Source organism: Brassica napus, chromosome C3, assembly GCF_020379485.1.
Source record: "Brassica napus cultivar Da-Ae chromosome C3, Da-Ae, whole genome shotgun sequence".
In the NCBI taxonomy this organism is placed as follows: Eukaryota; Viridiplantae; Streptophyta; class Magnoliopsida; order Brassicales; family Brassicaceae; genus Brassica; species Brassica napus.
Window position 1 is genome coordinate 11,631,729 of NC_063446.1, and position 24,980 is coordinate 11,656,708.

Sequence of the window (24,980 nt, forward strand, 5' to 3'; positions counted from 1 at the left end):
TTGATAATTAGTGGACTTCGCTTTAGTTCATAGTGGGACAATAATAATAACAAAAAAGCGATCATATGTATCAGTAAATACACAAAAAATTCAATAATTAATCGGTGAACAGTAATATCATTTAGACAATTTTCAATGGTTTACTCTATTTTTTTTTTCTAAATTAGAGTAAGTCTATAATAGAGTTGATTGTTGTTCTAATAATACTCTATTTTATAGTAAGAAATAGAGTGATGACAAAAAAAACAAGTTACTTTATATATTTGTAAATATATTTTTTTATTCTATTATAGAATGAAAAATATGATACTATTAAATCTTTAGAATAAGAAATAGAGTGTGGTTGAAAATATTTTTACGTATTTCTTTTTTTTTTGTAAACTGGCTTAAATATTTTTATATTTGCATATATGATTCAACAATTTGCTGTTTACATTGACGTATGATCAGATGGTACGGCGGATTTGGAAAATTGCTAAACATACCAATCTCAAAATCTATCACTTGATAAGGTCTATACATGTGAGAATATGAAGATTTTATATGATTCGTTTTCTGGTCTCTGGGATTAGTCGAGTCTTTGGGTTCGGACGAATAACAAAAAGAAAATCAACAAGTTCTCTTTAAATCAATTTTCAAAATGCATCCCAAAAATGAACAATAAATAATTGGTCCCAACAAAATTGAACAATAAATAAACTGTAGTGCCACATGAATTTCAGGTCGGACCATAGTTAAAAAAATATATAAACCTAAAGTCCACAGATGCTGAAAATTTAATTAAAGGGAGTACCCAGCTGTAAAGCCTACAACTTTTCTATCTCATTTATGGTGCGGACCTTTATTTGTCATGCCCAATGCAGTTGTTATAGGAGTATTCGTATAATTTCAATTTTCAAGGAGAAGATAATTTGGTAAGTTACAAAATAAGAAGATAATTGGGTGTATATTACATTTATTTTATTCTAACCGTTGATCCTGTTAATTCATAAAAATATATCTACTGTTACAAAAAAAAAATTTAAACACTACTAAACTGTATAATTCGAGTTTAAAATGCTTTTCAATTGATGTCATTGAATAACTAGATCACTCATTGAATAACTAGATCACCTAGGACTATCATATAAATTACATAAATTTTTAAAACTAGACTTCTCACGTGTCTGTAATTTTATTTCAATGGAAGTTCGAATCTCGGAAAAAGTGTTTTAACATTTTCTCCCATATCCACTATCACTTGACCTCAACCAAAAGGATCATATTACATCGTATATTCGTGTGTATATAATTAATGAGTAAATTATTCAGAGGATTATTATGTAAACGTGTGTACGTAGGACAAATAAATCGTTGGATTGGTACTTTGCGAACAGTTGCCTTAATTAATAAATTAACAAATTCGAAAATTATATGAGGACGACAGAATCTTCTTTGTCTATCAGTATCCAAACTATTTATAATTTATAGTCGTGATAGAACTGATTTGTCGATTTGTCTCGACTTATAACTGATTTGTCTTGACTTATACTATAGGTTATAGGTTTGATCTTTTTCTTGATTTCAACATCGTTAGCATAAGTTTTTAAAAAGCTAAATAAGAAAGATGTTCAGACTAAAACCCGACTAGTCTTGCTCTTGCGGGTCGGCCCACCGACGATAAACAAGTTTTATATAGAAACTAGAGATCTACATCGTCTAACCACACGTGAAATTAATAATTTTGCATTTGAAGAAAATTGATTCTGGCCTAAACTAACAAAGTGACTTCTTATTTAGTAGAAACAAATAGACCACTAACGAGTGGTTCATAAGTTCACATCCCTACCACTGTTGTTTGATATTTCTAGAAATAATTAATCAACGATCGATTTCGTGCCATGCTCGGTAACGTTAAATTTAGAACATTGGGTGCTTTTGTTTATAGTTACCTATCATTAATATTCAGATTATGAATTCCGTTAAGTGCCAATCAGATTGTTATCACTAAAACCAGTGTTTTTAAACCCGGATCGAACCGGCGATCGGACCGGATTGAACCATGAACCAAAAATAATCTGGATTAGGTTAATGCTAAAACCCAACTAAAATCGAACCAGTTAAAAATCCCTATCGAACCGTCAAAAACCCGGAAACTAGTGACCTAATGAATTTTGTTAATGAAACTGTTAATTTTTTCTTTTTAAGTAAAAATAAAATTTATCAAAGATTAATAAAGTATCGTCTCTCGTCTTTTTCTTTTGTCGTCTCTACAACTCATAAATTACAAGATTCACAAAGTTTAATATTCACGTCAAGATATTATTTTTGTCTACTTCTCACTTTGTTTAAAATTTTATTTCATGATCACTTATTTTGAAGATTTTAAATAATTGAAACATTTACGTTTCTGAAATTTATATTTCAAAATATAACTGTTAGATTCGGGTTTAATTATGGGTTTCCAACTTAAAACCAATTGGTAATTAGTGGATTGGCCCTAACCCTTTGGGTTTAATTAATTATGGGCTTCCAACTTAAAACCAATTGGTAATTAGTGGATTGACCCTAACCCTTTATATATTACTTAATGTCCCATTGATTTTCCAATGTGGGATACATATCCCTTAATACCCCTCCTCGAGATGATGGCTCTTATCGGCCAGAAATCTCGGAAACTTTTTAAGACAGTTATACTCGGTCGAGCGAGTCAATTACGACCTATATACCCGGTCGAGTAGGGTTAATATTAATTAGGGGTTTAACTTATTAGGATCTGGGCTCTGATACCATGTTAGATTCGGGTTTAATTATGGGCTTCCAACTTAAAACCAATTGGTAATTAGTGGATTGGCCCTAACCCTTTATATATTACTTAATGTCCCATCGATTTTCCAATGTGGGATACATATCCCTTAATAATAACTTTTACCTAATGTGTATATAACTTTTTTTAAAGGTGATGAAGATTTAGAGTGATAAGATCTGCGAATAAAGTTTAAATATACTTTTCATATTGATTTTAGTTAGATTTTAATTGTTAATTTTGAGTTTTTCTACACATTATGGCTATTTAAACATTTTATTTGATATAATCTATTTTTTAAAAAACATATGCATATTTTTATAAAATATCATTAAATTTAGTTTAATCTAAATAAACCCGATCAAACTCGGTTTAGACCGGGTCGAACCACAATGAACCAAGACCCAAAAAGTTTCCGGTTCGCTAGCCGGTCTGGTTTTAAAAACACCGACTAAAACCATATCTTACTCCTTTCAAATGTAGTTAACGTCATTATATATTACTTTTTCCTATCAACATGTAAAATCTCAGGATGGTACTATATAATGTTAAGTGGTGTTACGCAATATTTTGATTCTTCTTCCAATCCTAACCTTCTTTTTAAAAATCTTTGAATCTATGACTCGCATACCATACCGATATTACAACTTACACATGTCAAAAATAAGAGCAAACCCAGCATCCCAGTTTTCCTCTTCCAACAACAGGTGGATCGAACCTACATGAATCATGACCCCAGTTTGATTCCTTCATGATGAAAAATTGATTTGTTCTGCATTAAAAGAGTGCATGAGTACAATACAATCCAGGTTGTTTATGTAATTAGTCCACAACTATACTCTTTAAAACTTACACGTAAACTCTAATTTTCAGGAGTCTTTTTAAGGCCCACTCTTTTAAAATAATACTAGATTTGGATCCGCACAACTGTGCGGGTACTAATTTTCATGTTTATATATATTTTACATAATTAGAATATATTTTTTAAGTTACTTATATATTTAAATGTTTATATATAATTATTTTAAATATAACAACTTGATAGTTTTCATGCTGTAAGTTAATTGATTATTTCAAATCATCACATATATTTGGTATTTTTATTATATATATTTTAAAATTATTTTTTATTCAATTATTATGATCCTGATCCGTAATTCAAAGCGCTAGATTTCCTTTATCAATATTTTTTATGTTTATTCATTTAAGATAATAACTATATATATATATATATATATATAAGTTTAAGATAAGTTAATTTTATACATGAATAATCTAATTTACTAATGTTAACTCGTTCTACCAACATATTATATTTATAGCATAAATTTTTAATGTTTGTGAAAATAAAATATATTAATTTATCATTTTAAAATAATTTTATCATATTTAGTTAAATACAATGTTTTATTTTTAAATGATAAATATAACTATAAAATAGTAAAATTTGATATAATTTTTTTCAATTTATAAAAGATAACTGAGTATATATATATATATATATAAATGTATAATAACATTAATTTCATTACTAATTACAAAATTAGTGAAAATATTTATATACAATTTTTTATAATTAAGATATTGTTATATTGTTTTTCAACACATTTGTTAAGAAAATTAAATATGTATATTTATATTTTAAATTAAAAAATATCAAATTATATTATGATTTAAGTAGTTAAAAGATTATATATTAGCATTAAGGAAATATATTTAATAAAAAATTTAAATGATGATCTAAATAAAAATATTACACATGAATCAAGGTGAGTTTGTTAACCAATCCAGATTTTTAGGAGTCGATGTTATATTAGGAATGATATATTATTAATCCATATTATTAGTAATAAATGAATGATAAGTGATTTCTAATGAATGTCCATTTTTAAAAAAATCACATATGAATAGATGTTGTGATTTCTGTTTTAATATATAAGATGTCAACTGCACATTTTTTACAACACAACTTCCTTTACACAAAGACATGTCAATTATAACTCAATATGAAGAGAAACCAAAACCGTTTTGTTTTGGTCTAGGATTTCTCCAAAAACCTGTTTAAATCGAGTTTTTTTTAGCACTGGTCAAATCTCAAATACATCATCATATGATCTGTAATCATTTAGATATGATTATCAACTATCTATATATTGATGAATAATGTTTCCACTATACACTTTAATTCTTCCTGTAACATTTGGATCACATACGATTATGAATTTTTTAGTCTAGCTTAAATCTAGTTTCTTCTTTCCGGATTATTTTTGTAACCATAAAACCAATGTTTGGTTTGGGATGTTTTGATGAAATATTAAGAAGAATACTTTATTTTATTTTTCAAGATGCTAGGAAATAACCAAATCCAAGCATTGACTCTTTATCCCATGTCATACCCTTTGTCTATAACTGTTCCTCTCACCATTCACTGAGAGAAAGATAACCTTTTATTACGTGATTCTGAATTCCACATAGGTAGAGATAGAGAGAGAGAACAAATAAAAGTTTAAATTAAATTTTATCTCCATGGCTGCTGAGAAGAAGAAGTACTTACGTGAGCTTCTTGAAGATGACCAAGAACCTTTTCATCTCAACCATTACATAGCCGACCTTCGATCACAGATGGGTTACTCCGATTTGCGTGTCAAGAAACTAAAGCCCCAAAACGCAGCCGTTCTACCTCCTGGTTTATTCACATGCGGCGAGAGCTCTTGTTTCTTGGCAACTCATCATACTAATAAATCTCCTCTCTTTGAACTCCGGTCGCCGCCGAAGGAGGAGTCTAGTGACAGTGGAGTTTTCCTTCGTATTCCTGCGAGAACCGCCGAAATTCTACTAGAAGCGGCGACGAGGATACAGAAGCAACAGTCAGAGAAGGCTAACAAGACTAACAACACAGCTCGGAACAGAGGAAACGCGTTTGGGTTGTTCGGGTCCGTTTTGAAGCGGTTGACTAACCGTAAAGCAAAACCGCGTTCGGATAACGCTGATAAGTGCTTTTGTGAGAGCCCTTTTCATTTCGTTCTCCATGCAACTCCTTCTACTTCCGCTCAACAGACTCCACAGTTCACGTCGACGGCTACTTCTCCGGCACGACGTAGTACAGAGGTTTCTCTCAATCTATCACCTGCTAATCATCGTTATACAGGAAAAGTTCGAAAATTTTATAGGACAGTTAAACAAATAGTATTAATTTTATATCAGATTGCCAAATAATCCTAAACTTACGCCATAAACTCCAAATTATACTCTAAAAATATTATTAACCCTAAACCATAACATTTCAAATTTATAAGTGTAATAGTAAATTCCAAATAATTACGAAAATAGTCTTAATTATTATCAATCATCAAGATAATCATAAATTTAAACCATAAACTCCAAATTACAATCTAAAATCCAAAATTATAAACCATAACATTTCAAATTTGTAAATGTAGTGGTAAATTCCAAAAATGCCATATTTTCTTAGTTTGAAATATTTAACAACTTTATATTTGAATTTTCAGGTGTTTCATTTATGTCCTAAATAAATCCACTGGTAGTTAATATACATGAGTCATAAATTACCATTCAGTGATAGAGAAAAAAAAAAGTTAAAGACATTCTATAGAAAAACTGATAAAACACCTGACTAGAGCAGAGACACACATGGCTGGCTGAAAATTGCCTGTTTGAGATGACTGATTCATGTAAATTCTTCAGGAGTACGGTAAATATGTTAACATATATGAGTCATAAATTACCATTCACTTTATAATGAAAATTGCCTGTTTGATACGCCCATGTCCTTGATTGTTCACCTGTCGCAGAGTCTTGATGTGGTGGGGGTGTTTATGTCATTTGTCTTTCCCCAATGATTGTTGCATCTCACTTAGTTCAACTACAAAGTTTTCTAACCAATTAGAGCATCATTAGTGATGTAGTAATTCAATAGAGTACCTGGTCAATTTAATATTAATATTAGTTTTCTGTGTGATTAAAATTAATGAAAAACGTAAAATGAACCATACACTAAGTGACAACTAAGAGCATGTTTATCCGGGATCTTTAGTGAAGTTTTTAGTGCGTGGGTCCCCACAAAACCTTTAAGGATCGGTTACAAAAACTACTAATTAAGAACCGATTTTAGTGAGTTTTTTATACTGTTCGCATGCCCCACTGACTCGTGGCGGTCCGCGATTGGTTTACTTTTTAATTTTTTTTTAGACAAAAAAAACCTAAGAAATCCATTTAAATGGGTTTCTTAGGGATAAACATACTCTAAGGTGTTGAACTCTTCCCATTCTTCTCAAGTCTTTCTACTTTTTTTAGTTTTTAAATAATTAATTAAATTAATGAGAAATGTGGGAAGAAACTTACCGCTGCGGCTTCTCTGGCAAGTTACCCAAAACACATTTTCTACCATTTAATTCAGTAGGTTTAAGTCTTAAATGTGAACCAAAACTTGTGTTAGCTAGTCGTAGAAAAAGTCAGTATCAAGGTTTTGTAAAAAGTTGCAATCCTTTTAGGGAAATATATGTCACACAAAATTTTTAAAAGTTACCCTATTTCAATATTTGTGGTTGTAGTAGTATAAAGAAAATGCATGGTAAGAAGTTAAAATAAGTAATTGAGTAGTAATGAATCTAGATAAATACAACCTTTATGGATATAAACTTGAATAGCTAAATTTAGTTGATCCAAATCCAGATATAGTAAGAGACAAACAGAAAGTGTTTTTACATGAGTTGTAACAGGATGAAGATAGCGATGAGACAGAGAGCTTAGAGAAAGTGAGAGGACAAGACGAAGAAGATAAAGAAGAGGAAGACAAGGAACAATGTAGCCCTGTTTCTGTACTTGACCCTCTTGAGAAAGAAGAGGACCACCACCAACGAGAGGTGCCTGACCATCTCAATCTCCTCTCGTGCAGCTTTGAAGTTGTACAACGTGAGTAACCAATCTTTCGTCACATCACATGGGCCAAAGGAAATGGAAACATAACTTATCATTGGTCCCCGAGTCTTTTTGTAAAGGTTTTGAAATCGTTTTATGTTTTGACTAAATAGGGACGAAAAGGCGGCTACTCAAGAAGCTTTGTAGATTCGAGAAGTTGGCAGGGATGGACCCAGTAGACCTCGAAGGGAAGATGTCAGAAGAACAAGAAGAAGAGAATGAGGAGAGCGTGGAAGACGATAACATGAGGGTTTATGATTTGGCTGAAGAATATGAGGACGTGGATGAAGCCATGGCACGAGAGAGCGGATGGGCGGAAGAGGAGAGGAGGAAGAAGTGGAGGATGATGAATGCATGGAGGCTAGGAATGGGTGCGGAGGAAGCCGCGGAGACGGTGGTGCAGAAAGATATAAGAGGGGAGGCCGGAGAATGGACAAGACACGGTGGAGAAGTGGAGGAGGCTGTGTCGGAAATCGAGCTCTCTATCTTCATCTTCTTGATTGATGAATTTTCCCACGAACTTGTCTCCTCCTTCATGAACAAATAATGAATTTTATTAGAGAAAGGAAAGTTACTAGATTTCTAGATATCTTTGACTTGGTTAACCTATATTAACATCCATAACGCTAGAGTCCTAGATTTTCTTCATTTCTTGTTGCTTAGAACGCTTCCAAAAAGTGTCACAATGTTAATATTCTTGGTCAACCATATGTATATTCTCTTGTACAAATCTTTCAATGAATGTTTTCTTGGGAAAACTTCATTTTATTTTTTATTTGGTAGTCAAAACATTTTTTTATTTACAAAGTTCAACGTCTCGAATTAGTAACTATGTTTGATATTTCCTTTGTTTTTTTGCTAAGTCTGTGGAAGAAGACTCGGTCGTTTAATTCGTATTCTTCCTTATTTAAATCATGCCTTGAGCCTTACAAGCTGAATACACATATCAATTCCTGAATAAAACACCGATTAATTTTGACATTTCCCTTCTACTGCTTTCAAAATTGTTATTTGTCACATTTTCTATTTTCACAAACGTATTAATAAGCAACAAAACACCGTTCTCTAATCCTACAGACCAGACAAGTTGTCGTGAAGAGATTCAAGGGATGATTCAAGATCACGAGCGTTCTAAGCTTGACATGCGCGTTAATAATCACATGACGCGCTCTCGAGAGGGCAGTCTAGTCGAGGAGGCCATCGTAAAGCTTCAGAGGTTCAAAGTACGTACGGTTAACATCTTGGTGGGAGGAGAAGCTAATGAACAGAAGAAGTAAAAGAAGTACCAACCTCTGAATTCATTCATTCATTTCTAACCAACAAGACTTAAATATCCATTGTTCATCATTTTTCTTGTGGGCTACTTGGATTGTTGTTAAATTTCAAAAGGCCCATATAGTTGAAATATATTTAGACTTTTCGTACATGTGCATGTGTATGCATCAATTTCTTCCATACATATAAAAGTGTTATAATTTTGTCAAGTGTTAAGTTAAAGAAGTTATTTTTGTTTTAGAAACTTTTTTGTTTTGTATAGTTGACAAGCTTCTCCAGTGCACGAAAACAAATTCAAAACTTTAGGAATTCGATTCTAGCAGCAGTATGCAAAAAAAAGAAAAAAAAGTAGTACTTAACTAAGAAAATATTATCAATTCTTTTGGTAGTATAACTAAAGTATTTCCGTTTGCTTTCCGATTTTATTAAATTTACTACTTCGGAGTCTTCCAGATTTATATTAGGTCAAATACCAAAATGTTACTACGTAAGAGCAGCCACAATGGTTAAAAACTTTTAAAAGTTCTTAAACAAAAAAAAAATATTAATATTTTAATATAAATTAATTTTTTAACTAAAATTTTAAATATAAATTAATTGTTTAACTAAATTTTAATCTGAAAATATAATTAATTCAATCACAAAATTACAAGTGTACCCTGAGTTTCCAACGAAGTTCTTCAAAACTGTTAATTTGGAACTTCCTTCTCTTTTTTTTCTTTAGGTTTGATTATTTTCAATTTTTTATTATAAAATACCCATGTTAGATATTTTCATTGAAGGTTTCTAAGTCTTTATTTAATAAAAAAATATAAAAATGTGGAATGGATAAATTTTAACTGGTCAATATAAGGTTAGACTTAACACATCTTTGTCTCGAAAAGACTTTTATTAAAAACATTAATTAATGTAGAAAGAAAACTACATATACAAAATCAGCAAGGTTATGATTCGATTATGACTCCTATCCACAATCAACTTGTGTGCTATCCTCACCAAACCCATTTAGCATCTTTTCATTCTTCTAACTAGCTATGTATCGTCGACCTCGAGTATTATTTGCAAATATTTTCTTTATCTGTTTGTTGGGCTATATATATATAAGATATGCAATGCTCAAGTTCATTCTGCAAGTTACTTAGGTAACAAAAATAAATAATAAAACGGTTCAAAAAATTATATTTTCACCAAAATTTTCTAGGCCAAAATTCAAACTATATCGAAATTTGAATTACCATGAAGAGATATGATGTGGTGGTCCATTATATATATGTTGCAACTAGAATCATTCCATAGCATTGGTGACCATTACGTGAATTTTTTTTCCATTCACTTTCACAAGCACACTCGAAATGGGTTCACGGTGCAAATTGTTTTCATACTTCTGTCAAATTAGCTTTGGATTATAGGAAGTATATATTACAAACATCAGTTATTTCAACAATTGTTTGATGCCAAGCCTTATGAAAAAATTATCCATCTGTAAACTAAACAAAGTAGTATCACTCAAGGCATTGACTGCGATAACATTTGGAATTGATTTACATCATGACTAGATTGTAAGACAATAATCTTAAGGCAAAAACTTTAATACAGTACGACCTTATCTGACCGTCTTAACGGGGCCTAACCGTGCATGCAATGCAATGCATCACTGGACACCGTTTCCTTATTTCGTACATACATATAGATAATATATATAAACATGTACACACTCACATACTTATATATATATATATATAATATGGTTGATTAGTTTAGTTATCAAGGAAAACTCCACAAGTAATCGTCTGCCCCTGTGTAACCATAACCGTCGGAAGCAGCATCAAAGGTAGGTTGACGAGGCGGGCTGAGAAGCATTCCTTCAGCCATGTTCATGAGCATATTAGGCATGTCAAATATGAAATCCTCGTCCATGAATCCATATGTATCCTCATAACTACCATTCATCATCATCACGTTACTCCGTTCCACACTGCTTGTTGCGCTGTTGTTATTGGCCATGACAATCGCATCCCTAGCAGCACCAAAAGCAGCGGCGGCTGAAGCGGCTGCGGCTTGGATGTCTCCTGGAGACATGGAGGCTGGGACAGGGAAAGATGAAGCTGAGTTTGGAAAGTTGAGTTCAGTTTGAGTTCCTTTGAGTGCTTGAGCAGCCACATCATAGGCTATTGCCGCCATCTCCGGGGTCGAGAATGTTCCTAACCAGATACGGTTAGGTGTTCTCGGCTCACGTATCTCGGACACCCATTTGTCTGAGTTCTTTCGTTGTCTCACTCCCTTGTACAAAGAGTGGCGGCCACCATTTTCTTTGGAGGTTCCTGGCATATATATTGATAATGAGAATTAGAGGTTTGAGGAGGGATGGGTGATGAGTTTGATGAAGGAGAGGATGAGATCGAAGCCATTTTATGGGGGAGTTAAGTTAGTAGAGTGAAGTAGTGAAGAGAAGAGAGTGAACAAAGTGCAAACCAGTTATGGATGAAGAGATTAGGGTTTGGAAGGGAGTGATCACAGCTCTTTGATGATGAAGTTAAAGCTGTAAAGACATACTTTTAATTGCTTATCTGGTTGTAAAATCGCGTTTTTAGGTGGTGGTCAAATAAGTCGCAGATGTATATGCCCGTTTCTATTTAAAGTGGTAGTTTTCGTTATCTCAGGTTCATGAATTAATACATAAAATATATAAATGTCATTCATGATCTTGACATCACTTTATTTTATAAACACTTTAATTAGAAGTTGGACTACTTACTTTTGCTTGAAATAAAACTAGGTAAATGACGCTTCAATGTGGCAGAATTACTCACACACATATATATATAATATATGTTATTCACCCTATAAATATATAATATATATTGCGTACTTTGGGGGTGAATGGTTATTCCAGAATAGAAATGAATATATAGTTGACTTGGGGAGGAATACTTATATAGTAATCACATCTTAGAGTGTTTTAGAAATGCTAAGAAACAACTTAGTGAGTGCATCGCTTTTTAGGTCAATTTATTTAATTAAGGCTTTATCACTCACTCCGATCCACTAAACATTATTATATTGTAATAGACTTTCTTTATTAATCTCAACAAAACTTGTCAAATCCATTAGGGTAAGAAATCAATTTCACGTCTCGATATACCGTGGGATATGTCCGCATCAGCTCCATATATATATATATATATTAATTAAAATTTTCACCTAATTAAGGCTTCTAAAATGCAAATCAAACATAAAATACAGATAAATAAAATAAATGCAGTAGATCATGCATAACAATTGCAGATCTAACTGGGTAAACTAATTTATCGAATTAAACATATTTGACCAAATGTTAAAATTTTTTTTGTAAATTAAATATCCAAAATAAAGGGAAACAATATTTTTATCAATAGTCTTTTTTTATTTTAGTAAACACAAAGAAAAAATTTACATTATATAAAAGGTATATCAGTTACAATATATAATAAAATTGAAAACATTAACTTTTTTTATATAAAAGTTATGAATATGTAAATTGAATATATATATATATATATAAGTGTTTATAAAAAAACTGCATATATTTTAATATATATATATATATATATATATATATATATATAAAAGCATGAAAATATATATTTACTATTTCATTGTCTAAAACTATTAATTGGTTATAAAAATATTTTAATTTATAAATATATGTAAATATTAGATGATTATTAATTACATGCATGATTTTATAAACTAATTTACATAAAATAAAAATTAATTAATTAGAAAATAAAAAGCATGTATGTGTCATAATATATTTGTAGAGATTAGTAAATATTCGACTCATATTATTGAATATAAATTCTAATGTTTTAAAGATAATAATATGTTCATAACTCATCGAAGAAAAAAAATTAAAATTTACCTAGATTTCTAATTTTTAATGCATGTTGATATATGAGAAACCTGGAAAATATATTTGAAACAATTAATCACAAGATAAAAATATCACTTCAATATATTATAAAAAATCCAATTTGGAATAGTTATTATATATAAAAAGTTAAAAACGAAAAAGTACAAAAATTACAAAAACTTACTTGTTAGGGAGATTTCTTAAATTATGAATATAAAGAATAGGACTGTATTTAATTTATAGACAATTTTGTGTATTTAAAAAAAAAAAAAGAAACCCATGTAGCCTCTGCTCATCGCTAGACACATATCCCCTCTTATTCACAGAACCAAACAATTGACATACAAAAAAGCTTCTGCATGCAGTTTATATATATTTTACTATTTATTTTTAGTTCTGCATTTTCATAGTTTATTTTTTTTTTAAACTTCTGCATTTTCATAATTGAATGGATAATATATGCAGTCCCTTCTGCATGTCAATTTTTTCTGCGTTCATACTGAATTAGTTATGCTTCGCATTCATACCCTAAATCAGATTTCTCAACGATGTACTGTTGGTGTGTGTGCCGATAGGCACTTGATCAAGGCTGTCAAATATCTGTGGAAATTTATGATATCTGAGTTGAGAGGTTTTTTTTTTTGAAACACAAATGATACTGTCTGAGTTGAGAGGTTGAATGATGATTTCGGTGATATTTTTGCAAATGGCAAACTTAACATTTCTAATGAAGTTAGTTAATAACTAGGCCTTGACTACTATTGGTCCGAGTAAGTTTTAGTGTATTAGGATAATAACACCAAATATACATATATGTAATCTGATTCCTATATAGTAGAGTAATCCTACGGCTTATGAACCTTATGGTATTTGGCTCAAATGTTCGTGTAGAGTAATTTAACTAGTAGAGACTTTATATATGGAACCAAGAATAAATTCATTAGACATTGAATGTTAATGTATTGAAGTATCTCTTCTTTTGCTAATTAAGATGTATTGAAGTATCTCTTTATATGATAATGTATTTAGAAAGTAACTAAAACTAATGATACATGTATAGACATCTTCTAAGTGAATTATATGGTGTCTAAATATGTTCTCTAGCTATGATATTTTGTTGAAAACATTGGGAATGATTATACTACTTTGTAAATGGAATGATCGAGGACTAGCTTAATGTTTGTTCAACAAAGTCAAATTGTTTTGTAAACCTTTTCTTTTGATCTTAGTCTCATGCTATATATACTCTTAAAGGTAGCGTGTATTCTGGAAGCAGTCGGTAAATCCTTTCGGCATAAAAATAGTGGCAATGTCAAAGGACTCCAACAAGTTTGCAAGTAGCTCAATATGATGATAGTACAACTTCTACTATACAATTTTGGTAGAAGTTCGGATATTTTTTTCTTGAATGTACACATTTTAAATGTATTGTATCTTAACAGATCAGTAAAAAGTAGATTACTGAGGAAAATTTTAGTTCCAATAGAAAGAGTGAATTTCTTATTGCATTGAAATGTGTAAAGCATGACAGGTAAGCGTGTTGTGTAGCAAGTCTTAACATGTCGGCTACTTGTAGGCCTGTAGCAAACATATTGCAGTTTGGGCTCCAAAGTTGTAAGCCCAACAATTTTCGTCAACCTCTTCTAATATCTGGAGTTCCATAACAGTCTCTTTAATCACCCTACCTAATAATTGCCGATCAGTATTTACATTTTTTAATCTAGTTTTAGTCAGATGAAAATTTCTAGAAAACAGTGAACATTTGCAAAATTTGACTTTGAGATCTTGGAACAGAAATTAGATCTGATAGTTATGTGAGACTAATGAGTAGTCCATTGAAAGAAAACTGCGCGCGACTCATCACATTATTTTTGAGTGGTATTTTTAAGAATCATCAAATTCTTTTGGACTCTATCTTCATTACATTTTTCATATCTGCCTTTTTAGGCTGATAAATAAGGTTACATACATTTATTTGATGCATAATTCGTCTACCACGTACGGTTTAGAATATAAATTCAGTTTTGATTACGTGATAGTGAAGGCAAACTTCCACGCTATCAAACCCAGCCATAGATTGTGACAATTCTTTAAGTAGATAGTTCCTTTCTCCTTTTTTTCTTTCTTTTAATAAAGAAAAGAGAAGAGGACTGTTACATAAATCCCGTGAAAAGAAATGGAAAAATTCATGACAGATGAGTCCTCGTGAAACTTCCCCAAATAAACACAGACAACGTAAAAAAAATGAGGACTTAAATCTAATAGCTGTCTGGAGAGGATTTATCATTTTTGGGGTGGGATCTACATGCTGCATTCAAAGTGAACTTGTGACTTTGTGAGGGAGTTCCTAGCGCTCATAAACTTGTGGGGTTGTCACTTGGTTGATTTTTTGTTCGTCACAAGAGCTAGGAGCTGGCTTTCGACTTGGATCTTAATTTAAAAAGGGTCTTTATGCTTATCTTCGTACCTTTGGACATGCATGCGAGAAAGCAAATGGTCAAAATTAAAAGTGTACACGACGGACGAAAGGTAGGTGAATTATCTGGTGTTTCACGTCAAACAGAAACCACACGACTAGTAAAAAACGGACAAATGATTGTTGGTTTTAAACCGGGTCTAAAGACACGTGATCCATGATTAAATTTACTGTTCAAAATTTTGGAATCATACTCTCATCGAAACTTGAAAATAAATAATACATGGCGTTTGATAATAAGAAAGATTATCACCATTGGCGAACCTCTCAATAAGTTTTTAACCATTAAAAAGATAAATTTTGATCATTATCAATAGCTCAATTTATCAATAGTTCTACACATGGTTGTTCCAGAGATTTATAGAACTTGAAACAATTACAGATTAAGAGTCGGATGATCTAAACGTGTAAGTTTTTGATAATTTGAGACCATATGATCTTATATGTAATGTAATTAACAATTGAGAGTCAATGCAGATGTTAAACAAGAACATCTACTTCAAATATCATGAAAACTTTATATATTAAAATCAGACAACGAGGAGTTATGTTAATGTCAAAACCATCCATATAACAAAGGGTTAAAAAATCAATGCATCAGTAATTTTTTTTTTTTTTACTTTTTAGAAACACACATGACAAGAGAGAACGAATGTTTGACTACTCTTAACCCAATCTTCTTGTTCTCTTCTTCATCTTCCTCTAGCCACAACCTGCTGTCCAATCCACTCCTCCTCCTGAACATAAACACTGCACACGGAGGAGAAGACGAGGAGGAAGAAGAGGACGAAGACGACGTCGTTTTAGAACCAGTCGAAGAAGACGACGCCGTTTCTTTGAAGAACCAGTCGTGCAAGTCCCACATCATGTCGATGAGCATACCGTCGAAGAACATCGTTTGGTTCCCTCTGAAGTTCCATTTGAGCTTCTTCACCTGAAACACTTTCCTCTTATCCACCCAAACCGACATCGTTTCAGGACTTTTCTGTTTCCATAAATACCCTTCCTCTCCTCCACCGCCACCACCTCCTCCTCCTCCTCCGCCGCATTGTATCTGAATCTCGTGTTTACTCCCGGCGTCGGAGAATTTAGCTTTTGTCGAGAGCCAGCAACTCCCGGAGTATCTCTCCGTCCTCGAGACCCTCCACGACGACGTGTCTCGCCGGTCAACGTCACCGACTCGGAGGACAACCTCGGAATTTACCACGACGGCCACGGAGAATCCTCTCGTCGGTTCAGGACCGCCGTTATCGTACTCAGCCTCCGTTAGATCCCAGAGGATCTCAGCGTTGAGTGAGCCGGAGGAAGAAGTCAGCTTTCTCGACCCTTTTGGTTTCTTTAGCGAAACGGAGTAAGACTTCGCCGGCGTCGAGATCACGACGGTAAGATTATCCGACCAGGTGAGCGAAACAGAGACGGGTTTGTCGGAGGAGGTATAAGTGGTGGTTACCGTGTCGGGGATCGAAGGAGGTAATGTCGGAGAGATGTAGGTATGGTTTGAAGGGCCTGAACAGTACGTGTCTGATACTTTAATGGCGTGTTCGCTGTAACAAGCCGCGAGACCTCTCATGATGATGAGAAAGAGAGGAAGAAAATAAAAGCAAATTTTCTGAGAAAGTTGGAAAGATGGAAACTTTAAGGAAAGATTTTGAAAAGGGTTATGGATGCTGTACGTGTGATTAAAGAGAGATAAGAAATAACTTGAGGAGGGAGACAAAGTTTTGAAAAGAAGATAAAGTTTACAGATTCTGTCTTTAGAGATTAGCGACGACGTGGAAGAACATAGACTTGACAGAGTGAATGGAACTTTTAAAAGAGAGGTTATTCTTCCAGGAGAAATGTAAAAATAGAAAAAACTGAGGAAGTTTTAAAGATTTGGTACGGAAGAGTTGCAGAGAAGATATGGAGAAGAAAGAAAGAGATGAATTATTCTTGTTGTCTTGGATGTGTGTTCATTCGAGCATATGTGAAGGTGTGTCCATGTCTCTCCCTTCTGACTTTTTGAGTTTCATCTGGTCTGTAAAATATTTATTTTAAAACTTTAGTTGATGAAATTTAAAGAAATTGAATCATTAAATGTAACTTAGATATGGCCATATGGGATTAAACAAAATAAGCCAACGACAAGAGATCAAGAGGTATATAATTATATAGTTTTGTAACCATGTTCCTTGCATTATCAGCATGTAATAATTTAATAAAATTTAGCTATATCCTGAAATTTTGATCAAAAAAGATATTCCTGATTTTATCAACATGTATAATCCAACAACAGAGATTGATTTGAATGGTATATATTATTGTTAAGATATTTTTTCATCTTTTTGATAAAAAAAGAAGAAGATTTTTTCATATATTTATATTCCAACGTCCTTGAGTATGCATTTTCTACACACATTTGATTGTTTGAAGTTTGAACCTAAAATTAACTAATCACGGCTCCAAGCCTTCAACCATAATGATATACTAAAAATAGCTTTCTCTATTTCAGCTCAGTTTATTTATAAATTCATATTGTAAAAGAAAAAAAATTCTCTTGGGTCGTTATACAAACGTCTTTATGAAAACTCAACGAACGGACCATTGATAGCTCTTTTTCAGTCTACATTTATTTAATTATTAATCCCCATAAACAAGTTAATTTATAGTTGCTGTCAAAATGATAAATTAATTAATAGCTTGTTGCAAGAAAAACAAATTGAATAATGGTTTGACCTGGAATTATACAGGTTAGTTGTTGTAATAAGACGTGTGTGTTTGGTCTTTTAAATTCGTAAATCTAAGAAACATATTACCAAGTGACGTCTTCTAAAGTATTGACAATTATGCAATCTTACAAAAAAGAACACACACGGGAGGGGAAGACTTGCATCACTGGACCTATCTGATTAAGCAATGACTAGTTAAATTTACGAATAATCAAAAAACCCTTAGCTTATCCTCAACGAAATTGAAAAGGAAGCCTATCCGATTCAACATTAAATGTTGACCAGCTCTTATTCACGTGAACATTGGTGTGGGTTTCCCGAAAGGAAGGAAATGAGCTTCGCTCTCTTCTTTTTAGCTCTCTCACCCCACCTACATACAACACTCCACATACTCAATTTAACTCTCACACACCTTTTGCATTTCTCTCTTTCTCAAATTAAATGTTTGATTTTAATTTCCTCTTTCCCTATCGACTCTACAAGTAAGCAAATGGTTGTCATGAAGGCAACTGCTAACTCCAAAATGACATGAGAATAAAATCATTGCAAAGGTACATATTTGGCCTCATGGGTTGCTTCCGATGCTCATGATACGTAACCTGACAAATCTCTGTTCATAAGAAATCCTAGTGTCCTCATTCCTTTGTCACACATGAAAGAAAGGCATATAATATGGAATGTGCAATACTGGGAAGGCTTCTTTGCTCTTTTGTATTTCGTATAGAATAAAAAAGGAGAGAGGCAAAGGCATATATACATGAGAAGTTTTTAATAAATACTGCACATCTTTTTTTTCTCCAACTCAAAGCTTGACACTATTCTACAAAATTAGTATCATGAGAACTCACGAACCTGTTCCCTCTGTGATTCTACCACTTCCTCCAGGATAGGTTTCTTGGCCTTCGTATGGAGGTTACTCAAGTAATTTCCTAGAAGAATGGAACCAAACGAGTAAGGAAAACGTAAGGTGAAATAAATACTGAATTAAGTTTGAGATCAGAGAGCTTTAGAGATTGACTATAGAACTAACTTACCTGTTTGATTGCTTTCCCAACTTCCAGGCTCGGCAAAGAACTCTTGGTCAAACAACCTGTATGGACAACCAGTCGTCAGCCTTTGGAAACCAAACTCTACATTTACTGTTTGTGCCACTTAACTCAAGCTTCTTATCGTGCAGCTCCATGTGTCTGTCAAGCTCTTCCTTTTGTTTAAGGCGAACACCACAGGAGTTGCAAAGATGTGGAAGATCATCAAAGAGATTACTAATCACTGCAGGGTGAAGCTCACGGATTTTATCTGCCCTAAACTTCAACCCTATGAGGGTTTCAGGTTCCGATTTTGCTGTTCCGACTGGTGCAACCTCCGGTGCAGTGGAAGGACCCTTCTTCACCGAAACTAAGGGCTGAGCATCTGATGGAACCACGGTTACAGACAAAGAGCTACTGGTAGAATGATCAGAACTATGGTCCTGTGATATGGAAGGAGCCGCACATTGTACAAGAGATGGCAGATATCAAGCCCTTTGAAACTAAGGATTTCAAGAGGGAAGATATAGGATCTGAGGCCTTACTATTCTCTTTTGATGTCTGTGGTGATGTTACACCAGTTGGTGGGCACAGTCTTAAGCTTAGAGGCTGCTGACGGGGTCAGTGCTCTTAGGCTGACCTCATTTTGAAAACTTTCCTCCTTGATTGCATCACAAGTTGAATTATTAGAAAGGATTCCACTCTTCATGACAGCTTCCATCAAAGCACTCATGTTCGCTTGTCCTGGAGCATTTTCAGCTTTTGACTTGGAGTCAAACTTTTCAACATTACAAGAGATGCATCCGGTAGTTCATGCGTATTAGTGTTTTGGCTGCTTGAAGATAAGGTCCGTACAGAGTCACTTTGAGATTTCGCTGGAAGCCGGGAAGCCCTAGGATCACGTTGAGGAAGAGAGTGAGCTTGCATATTTTGTTTAGATGTTGAATCATGTAAGAAGCATCTGTCTATCTGACAGAGATCCTGAGATTAGCAAAGTTCCTGAGCTGGCAACACGAGATTGAGGCTGAACTCCCTTCCTAGCTGCATTAGAGGTTGCATTAATGGAAGGATAGGCTTCTGAATCATGCAAAGACCTAGGGGAAGACGTCCAACGGCCATTTTGTTAGCTGGAATATGAATTTGTCGAATTCACCAGTTCAAGCCTTGGGTCTAGGGCTCGGCAAAAAACCCGGATTCGAAGAACCGAACCGAACCCGATCCGAAAAAGTAGTACCAAACCCGAACCGAAATTAATTAAATATCCGAACGGATTCAAAATTTTGATATCTAAGGAACCGAAACCGAACCCGACCCGAACCGAAGTATCTCGGGTACCCGAATGTAACCGAAATAGATTTATATACCTAAATATATTACTTATTTTTAGATTTAATATATATTAAAAACATCCAAAATATATAAGATACTTTAAAGTTGTCTAAAATACTTGAAAATATACATAAATAGTCAAAAGTAAATGTTTAAAATGACTAAAATATATTCAAAACATCAAAATGCTTGAAATATCTATTGATTTTCTATCCAAATATTTAAATCAAACCAATTTATATGTTAATTTTAGGTATTTTGACATATATTATACAAATTTATATGTAATATATTATTTGGATTTATAGATTTTGAGAAATTTTAAGCATATAATGAATATTAAATTTTTTAAAATAATTTAAATGGGTTATCCGAACCCGAACTGAATCCGCAAAGATCCGAACCGAACCCGAACCGAAATTTAGAAATACCCGAATGGAGCTGAAATCTTTAAACCCGAAAACCCGAAGCCCGATTAGATCCGAACCGAACCCGAATGGGTACCCGAACGCGCACCCCAAGTTGGGTCCAGAGGTGAGAGAGCCTTGTTCTTTTGAAGAGGTGATTTTCAGATTCCTACAAGATGGCAAAAAGGTTAGAAGCCAAGAACCTAAATGAGATATATCATAATAAAAAAATAGTGCAGGCTGTGGGGTTCGAACCCACGCGCACTTATGTGCAGAAGAACTTAAGTCTTCCCCCTTAACCACTCGGGCAAACCTGCTTTTATTGGAATGAAGGAATATGTTGGTATAAAGCAATGTTAGATTTTATCCCACAGCAAAACTTGATAATCAAACCATTCCTCAGTTGCTTACTTTTTTTAACCAAACAAAACTTTGTTTCAACGCTAAAGTGAACGATAAAACAGAGAGGACAAACGATTCTGGTTACAATTTAAGATCTTCGATTCAAGTTGGTACCAGTGTCTAGTGGTCTTGACAGTTTGTAACACATTTGAACTCTAGTTAATAGAAAAGAAAATATCTAACGCAAACATTATCTTTTCTTGCACTGTGCGTTAGACCTTAGAAAGTAACAATTATATAAAGTTAATAACTCTAAAGAAACCATTTTTACTACAGGTGCTTGAAACACGCTGTAGCACATGTAACTAGTTAGAAGACAGACCCATGTGATTCACAAGAATCACACGATAAATTGAGTAAAGCCGAAATTAGATTATAAAAGAACGCTGCTGTTGTCCATAAAGACAAAAGCTATCTCAGGTTTCTCTTACAAAAATAAGGGTTCAAATCATAAACGCAGGGAAAAACAAAAGCGTAATGTTTTTTATTTAAGCAAAATGGCCAAACACAACTCTCATCTTGCTTCTTCTCGTCACAAGAGAAGACCACTTTGCTTCAAAAAAGCTTTGCACTTCTTCTAGTAAGGCTCCACAGGCTTGCGGAAGTTGGCTCCAGCGTAAACTGCCTCTGATCCCAACTCCTCCTCAATACGCAAAAGCTGGTCATGATTACAACAATCAACCAAACAGATTAGTCAATGAAAAGCTGATTGTTGTTAAAACACACAGATCATGTCTAACCTGGTTGTACTTGGCAAGACGCTCGGATCTGCAAGGAGCTCCAGTCTTGATTTGTCCCTGTCAAGAGAGAGAGAAATCAAAATGAGAATCAGACAGCAAGGTAGTGTGTTGCTTGGCATTTGAATGGTGTAAAACTTACAGTAGACAAGCCAACGGATAAGTCAGCAATGAAGGTGTCTTCAGTTTCACCACTTCGGTGACTGGCCATCACTCCCCATCCTGCTCTCTTTGACATCTTCACTGCCTCAATACTCTCTGTTACTGACCCGATTTGGTTAACCTTCAAGAGAAGAGCATTGCAAGACTTTTCTGCGATTGCCTTCGCAACTCTCTGGAAGAAGAACGAGATAAGCAATACAGATAGAGATAGAAAGTGGAAATAACATCTGGTTAGGTTACAAACCTTGGGGTTGGTGACCAACAAATCATCACCGACAATCTGAACATTGTCTCCACACTCGGCAGTCATCTTAGCATAGTGCTCCCAGTCATCTTGGTCAAATGGGTCCTCAATGGACACAATTGGGTACTCAGCAACGAAGGACTTGTACAGGTCCTTGAGAGCATCTCCAGAAATCTTCTGAGAACCATTGTTGTTCTGCAGAGTAACAAACAGAGGATGAGAATAGTTCCTGAGTTTTTAATAAATTTAGCAAATAGAAAAGCAATTAATTAAGGGAAAAAGAAGAAGTTCAACCTCTTCTTTGAAGTTCAAGTCGTAAGTTTTGTCAGATGAGTAGAACTCAGAAGCGGCAACATCCATTCCAATCACAACCTTGCCAGTGTATCCAGCCTTCTCGATAGCAGTCTTAAGCAGTTCAAGACCTTCTTTGTTTTCTTGAATGTTTGGTGCAAAGCCACCTTCATCACCGACGTTTGTAGCATCCTGGCCATACTTCTTCTTGATCACAGACTGGAAAACATAAGAAAACATGTTAGCCCACATAAAATTTGCATCTTTAATGAGGGTATCGCAAATACCAAGACTACTAGAGGTTTGTACCTTCAAGTTGTGGTAAACTTCAACACCCATTTTCATGGCTTCTTTGAAAGAAGAAGCTCCAACAGGGAGGATCATAAACTCCTGCATGGCGAGCTTGTTTCCGGCATGTGATCCACCGTTGATAACGTTGAACGCAGGAACTGGTAGCACGATCTTAGGGTTACCAGCAAGATTGGCAATGTGCTGCACTCAAATACCACACAAATGGACAAGATTAGAACATCCAGTACCAGATAAAAACCAAGTTAGACGCAAGACCATCCTACCTTGTAGAGAGGAATGCCACTGACAACAGCCCCAGCTTTGCAGACAGCTAGAGACACAGCAAGAATAGCATTGGCTCCAAGCTGTACACACATAAAAACAGAGAAGAAAAAAGATGGTCAGACTCCTCTTTCATTCTTAAAATGAAAACACATAGCATGAATTTCCATTTGAATCACCTTTTGCTTGCACCAACCCCACTCGTTCTGGGTTCCATCAAGTTCATGGACCATGAAGTTGTCAATAGCAGTCTGCTGAGTTGGGTCCTGCAAGAAACATGAATGTCAGAAAAACAACAACTTAAGATACGATCTAAAACACTAGAACACAATTAAAACGAAATTCACCTTTCCAATCAAAGCTGGACCAATGATGGAGTTCACATTGCCAACAGCCTATAGACATCAACAAAGAGCAAATCAGACAAAAAGAAAACACTTCTTCAACACAAAAAAAGGATAACACAACACAGTCTCACCTTAGAGACACCCTTTCCAAGGTAGTCTGATCCACCGTCCCTAAGCTCAAGAGCCTCGTAGATACCAGTGGAAGCTCCACTCGGAACCGCTGCTGTAACCTTGACACCACTTGATGTGTGGACATCGACCTAAACCATTATCAGATCAACACCAGTAACCATCAGCTTCTTCTCTATGGATTAAAATCTATCCTAACTTGAATAAGTGTCCATTGTAAATTATATAAAACCATGTATTACAAACTATACAAAATCAATTGAGTTAAACCAGCAAAATAAAACCGAATTTAATCATAACATAACCGAATTAAACCATAAGATAACTGAATTAAACCATAAACCCGAATTAACCATAAGATAGCCTCATTTAACCATAAGAAATCCCAATTAACCATAAACAAGCGAATTTAACCATAAGAATCCCGTATAAACCATAAGATAACCGAATTTATCCATAAGACAACCGACTTTAACCATACGATAACCGAATTCAACAATATGATAACCGAATTTAACCAAAAATAACCAACTCCAGTACTATACAGACCTGTGTAAATCCGAGATAAACACAGATCCGTCTCAAGAATCATATAAACATGATCGATGACTCATCATCGTCTCCAAAATCACAATCTCATTCACCCTAAGCTCAAATAAGCATCGCGAGTGAGAGAAGAAACGAACCTCGACGGTGGGATTACCACGGCTGTCGAAGATCTGCCTAGCTTTAACGACGGTGATAGTGGCCATGGTTGAGTAGAGATCTGGAGATGATAGGCGATGAGTTCGAGGGTTTCAAGTGAACGATGATGATGAAGTGTGTGCTTCGGTTTGATTTTATAGAGGAAGAGAGTGAGGGATAGCCGTTGGATTGTTTTGATAAGAACCGTTGGATGATATAAGGTAGGTCCCTGTAATGGAAAGACGACAAAACGATGTGTTGCACGGCTTTTGCAGGCGAGAAGAGGTTTTTTTTTTTAATCTGCCGTTGCTCATTGTCCAAGTAACAGTAGTACGACAAGAGTCTTGAACAAGTAATAAATATATGGGTGGATTTTATTCCATGTTTCATACATTTGAGAAAGTGGAATATGTCAACATTTCTATAACATTACATAAAATGAAAAAAGGGGAATAATGGGCTCCAAAGTTAGATGGGCGTTGCGTTACACAACTGTTCTACATTTTGTATAGAGTAGGGCCTGTTTCTTGGACTACTTTGATACATAACAAAAATTAGTATAGGTTAACAAAATAT

General features: G+C 34.1%; 4 protein-coding genes, 1 non-coding gene and 1 pseudogene across 5 annotated transcripts; 1 reads left to right on the forward strand and 5 right to left on the reverse strand.

Moving 5' to 3' along the window:
* Positions 1-5,143: 5,143 nt before the first annotated feature.
* BNAC03G20160D lies at positions 5,144-8,481 on the forward strand. The gene is made up of 3 exons (XM_013788997.3): positions 5,144-5,893; positions 7,525-7,717; positions 7,837-8,481. The coding sequence occupies exons 1-3, from the start codon at positions 5,312-5,314 to the stop codon at positions 8,268-8,270; spliced, it is 1,209 nt and encodes a 402-aa protein (XP_013644451.1). The 5' UTR covers positions 5,144-5,311; the 3' UTR covers positions 8,271-8,481.
* A 1,902-nt stretch (positions 8,482-10,383) lies between these two features.
* LOC106352317 (ethylene-responsive transcription factor ERF024-like) lies at positions 10,384-12,299 on the reverse strand. Its single transcript, XM_013791970.3, has one exon. The coding sequence runs from the start codon at positions 11,324-11,326 to the stop codon at positions 10,763-10,765; it is 564 nt and encodes a 187-aa protein (XP_013647424.2). The 5' UTR covers positions 11,327-12,299; the 3' UTR covers positions 10,384-10,762.
* A 3,562-nt stretch (positions 12,300-15,861) lies between these two features.
* Positions 15,862-17,596, reverse strand: LOC106352316. Its single transcript, XM_013791968.3, has one exon. It carries the CDS (start codon positions 16,934-16,936, stop codon positions 15,983-15,985), a length of 954 nt encoding a protein of 317 aa, XP_013647422.2. The 5' UTR covers positions 16,937-17,596; the 3' UTR covers positions 15,862-15,982.
* A 226-nt stretch (positions 17,597-17,822) lies between these two features.
* LOC125582920 lies at positions 17,823-20,219 on the reverse strand (annotated as a pseudogene).
* Positions 20,220-21,069: 850 nt separating this feature from the next.
* Positions 21,070-21,152, reverse strand: TRNAL-UAA. The gene has a single exon. It is a non-coding gene; the product is annotated as a tRNA-Leu (tRNA).
* Positions 21,153-21,589: 437 nt separating this feature from the next.
* LOC106349092 (bifunctional enolase 2/transcriptional activator-like) lies at positions 21,590-24,631 on the reverse strand. Its single transcript, XM_013788996.3, has 11 exons — positions 24,407-24,631; positions 23,723-23,851; positions 23,592-23,639; positions 23,424-23,510; positions 23,247-23,327; positions 22,981-23,163; positions 22,675-22,890; positions 22,381-22,575; positions 22,117-22,308; positions 21,978-22,034; positions 21,590-21,895 (listed from the first exon to the last, which is right to left on the reverse strand). The coding sequence occupies exons 1-11, from the start codon at positions 24,470-24,472 to the stop codon at positions 21,815-21,817; spliced, it is 1,335 nt and encodes a 444-aa protein (XP_013644450.2). The 5' UTR covers positions 24,473-24,631; the 3' UTR covers positions 21,590-21,814.
* Positions 24,632-24,980: the final 349 nt, after the last annotated feature.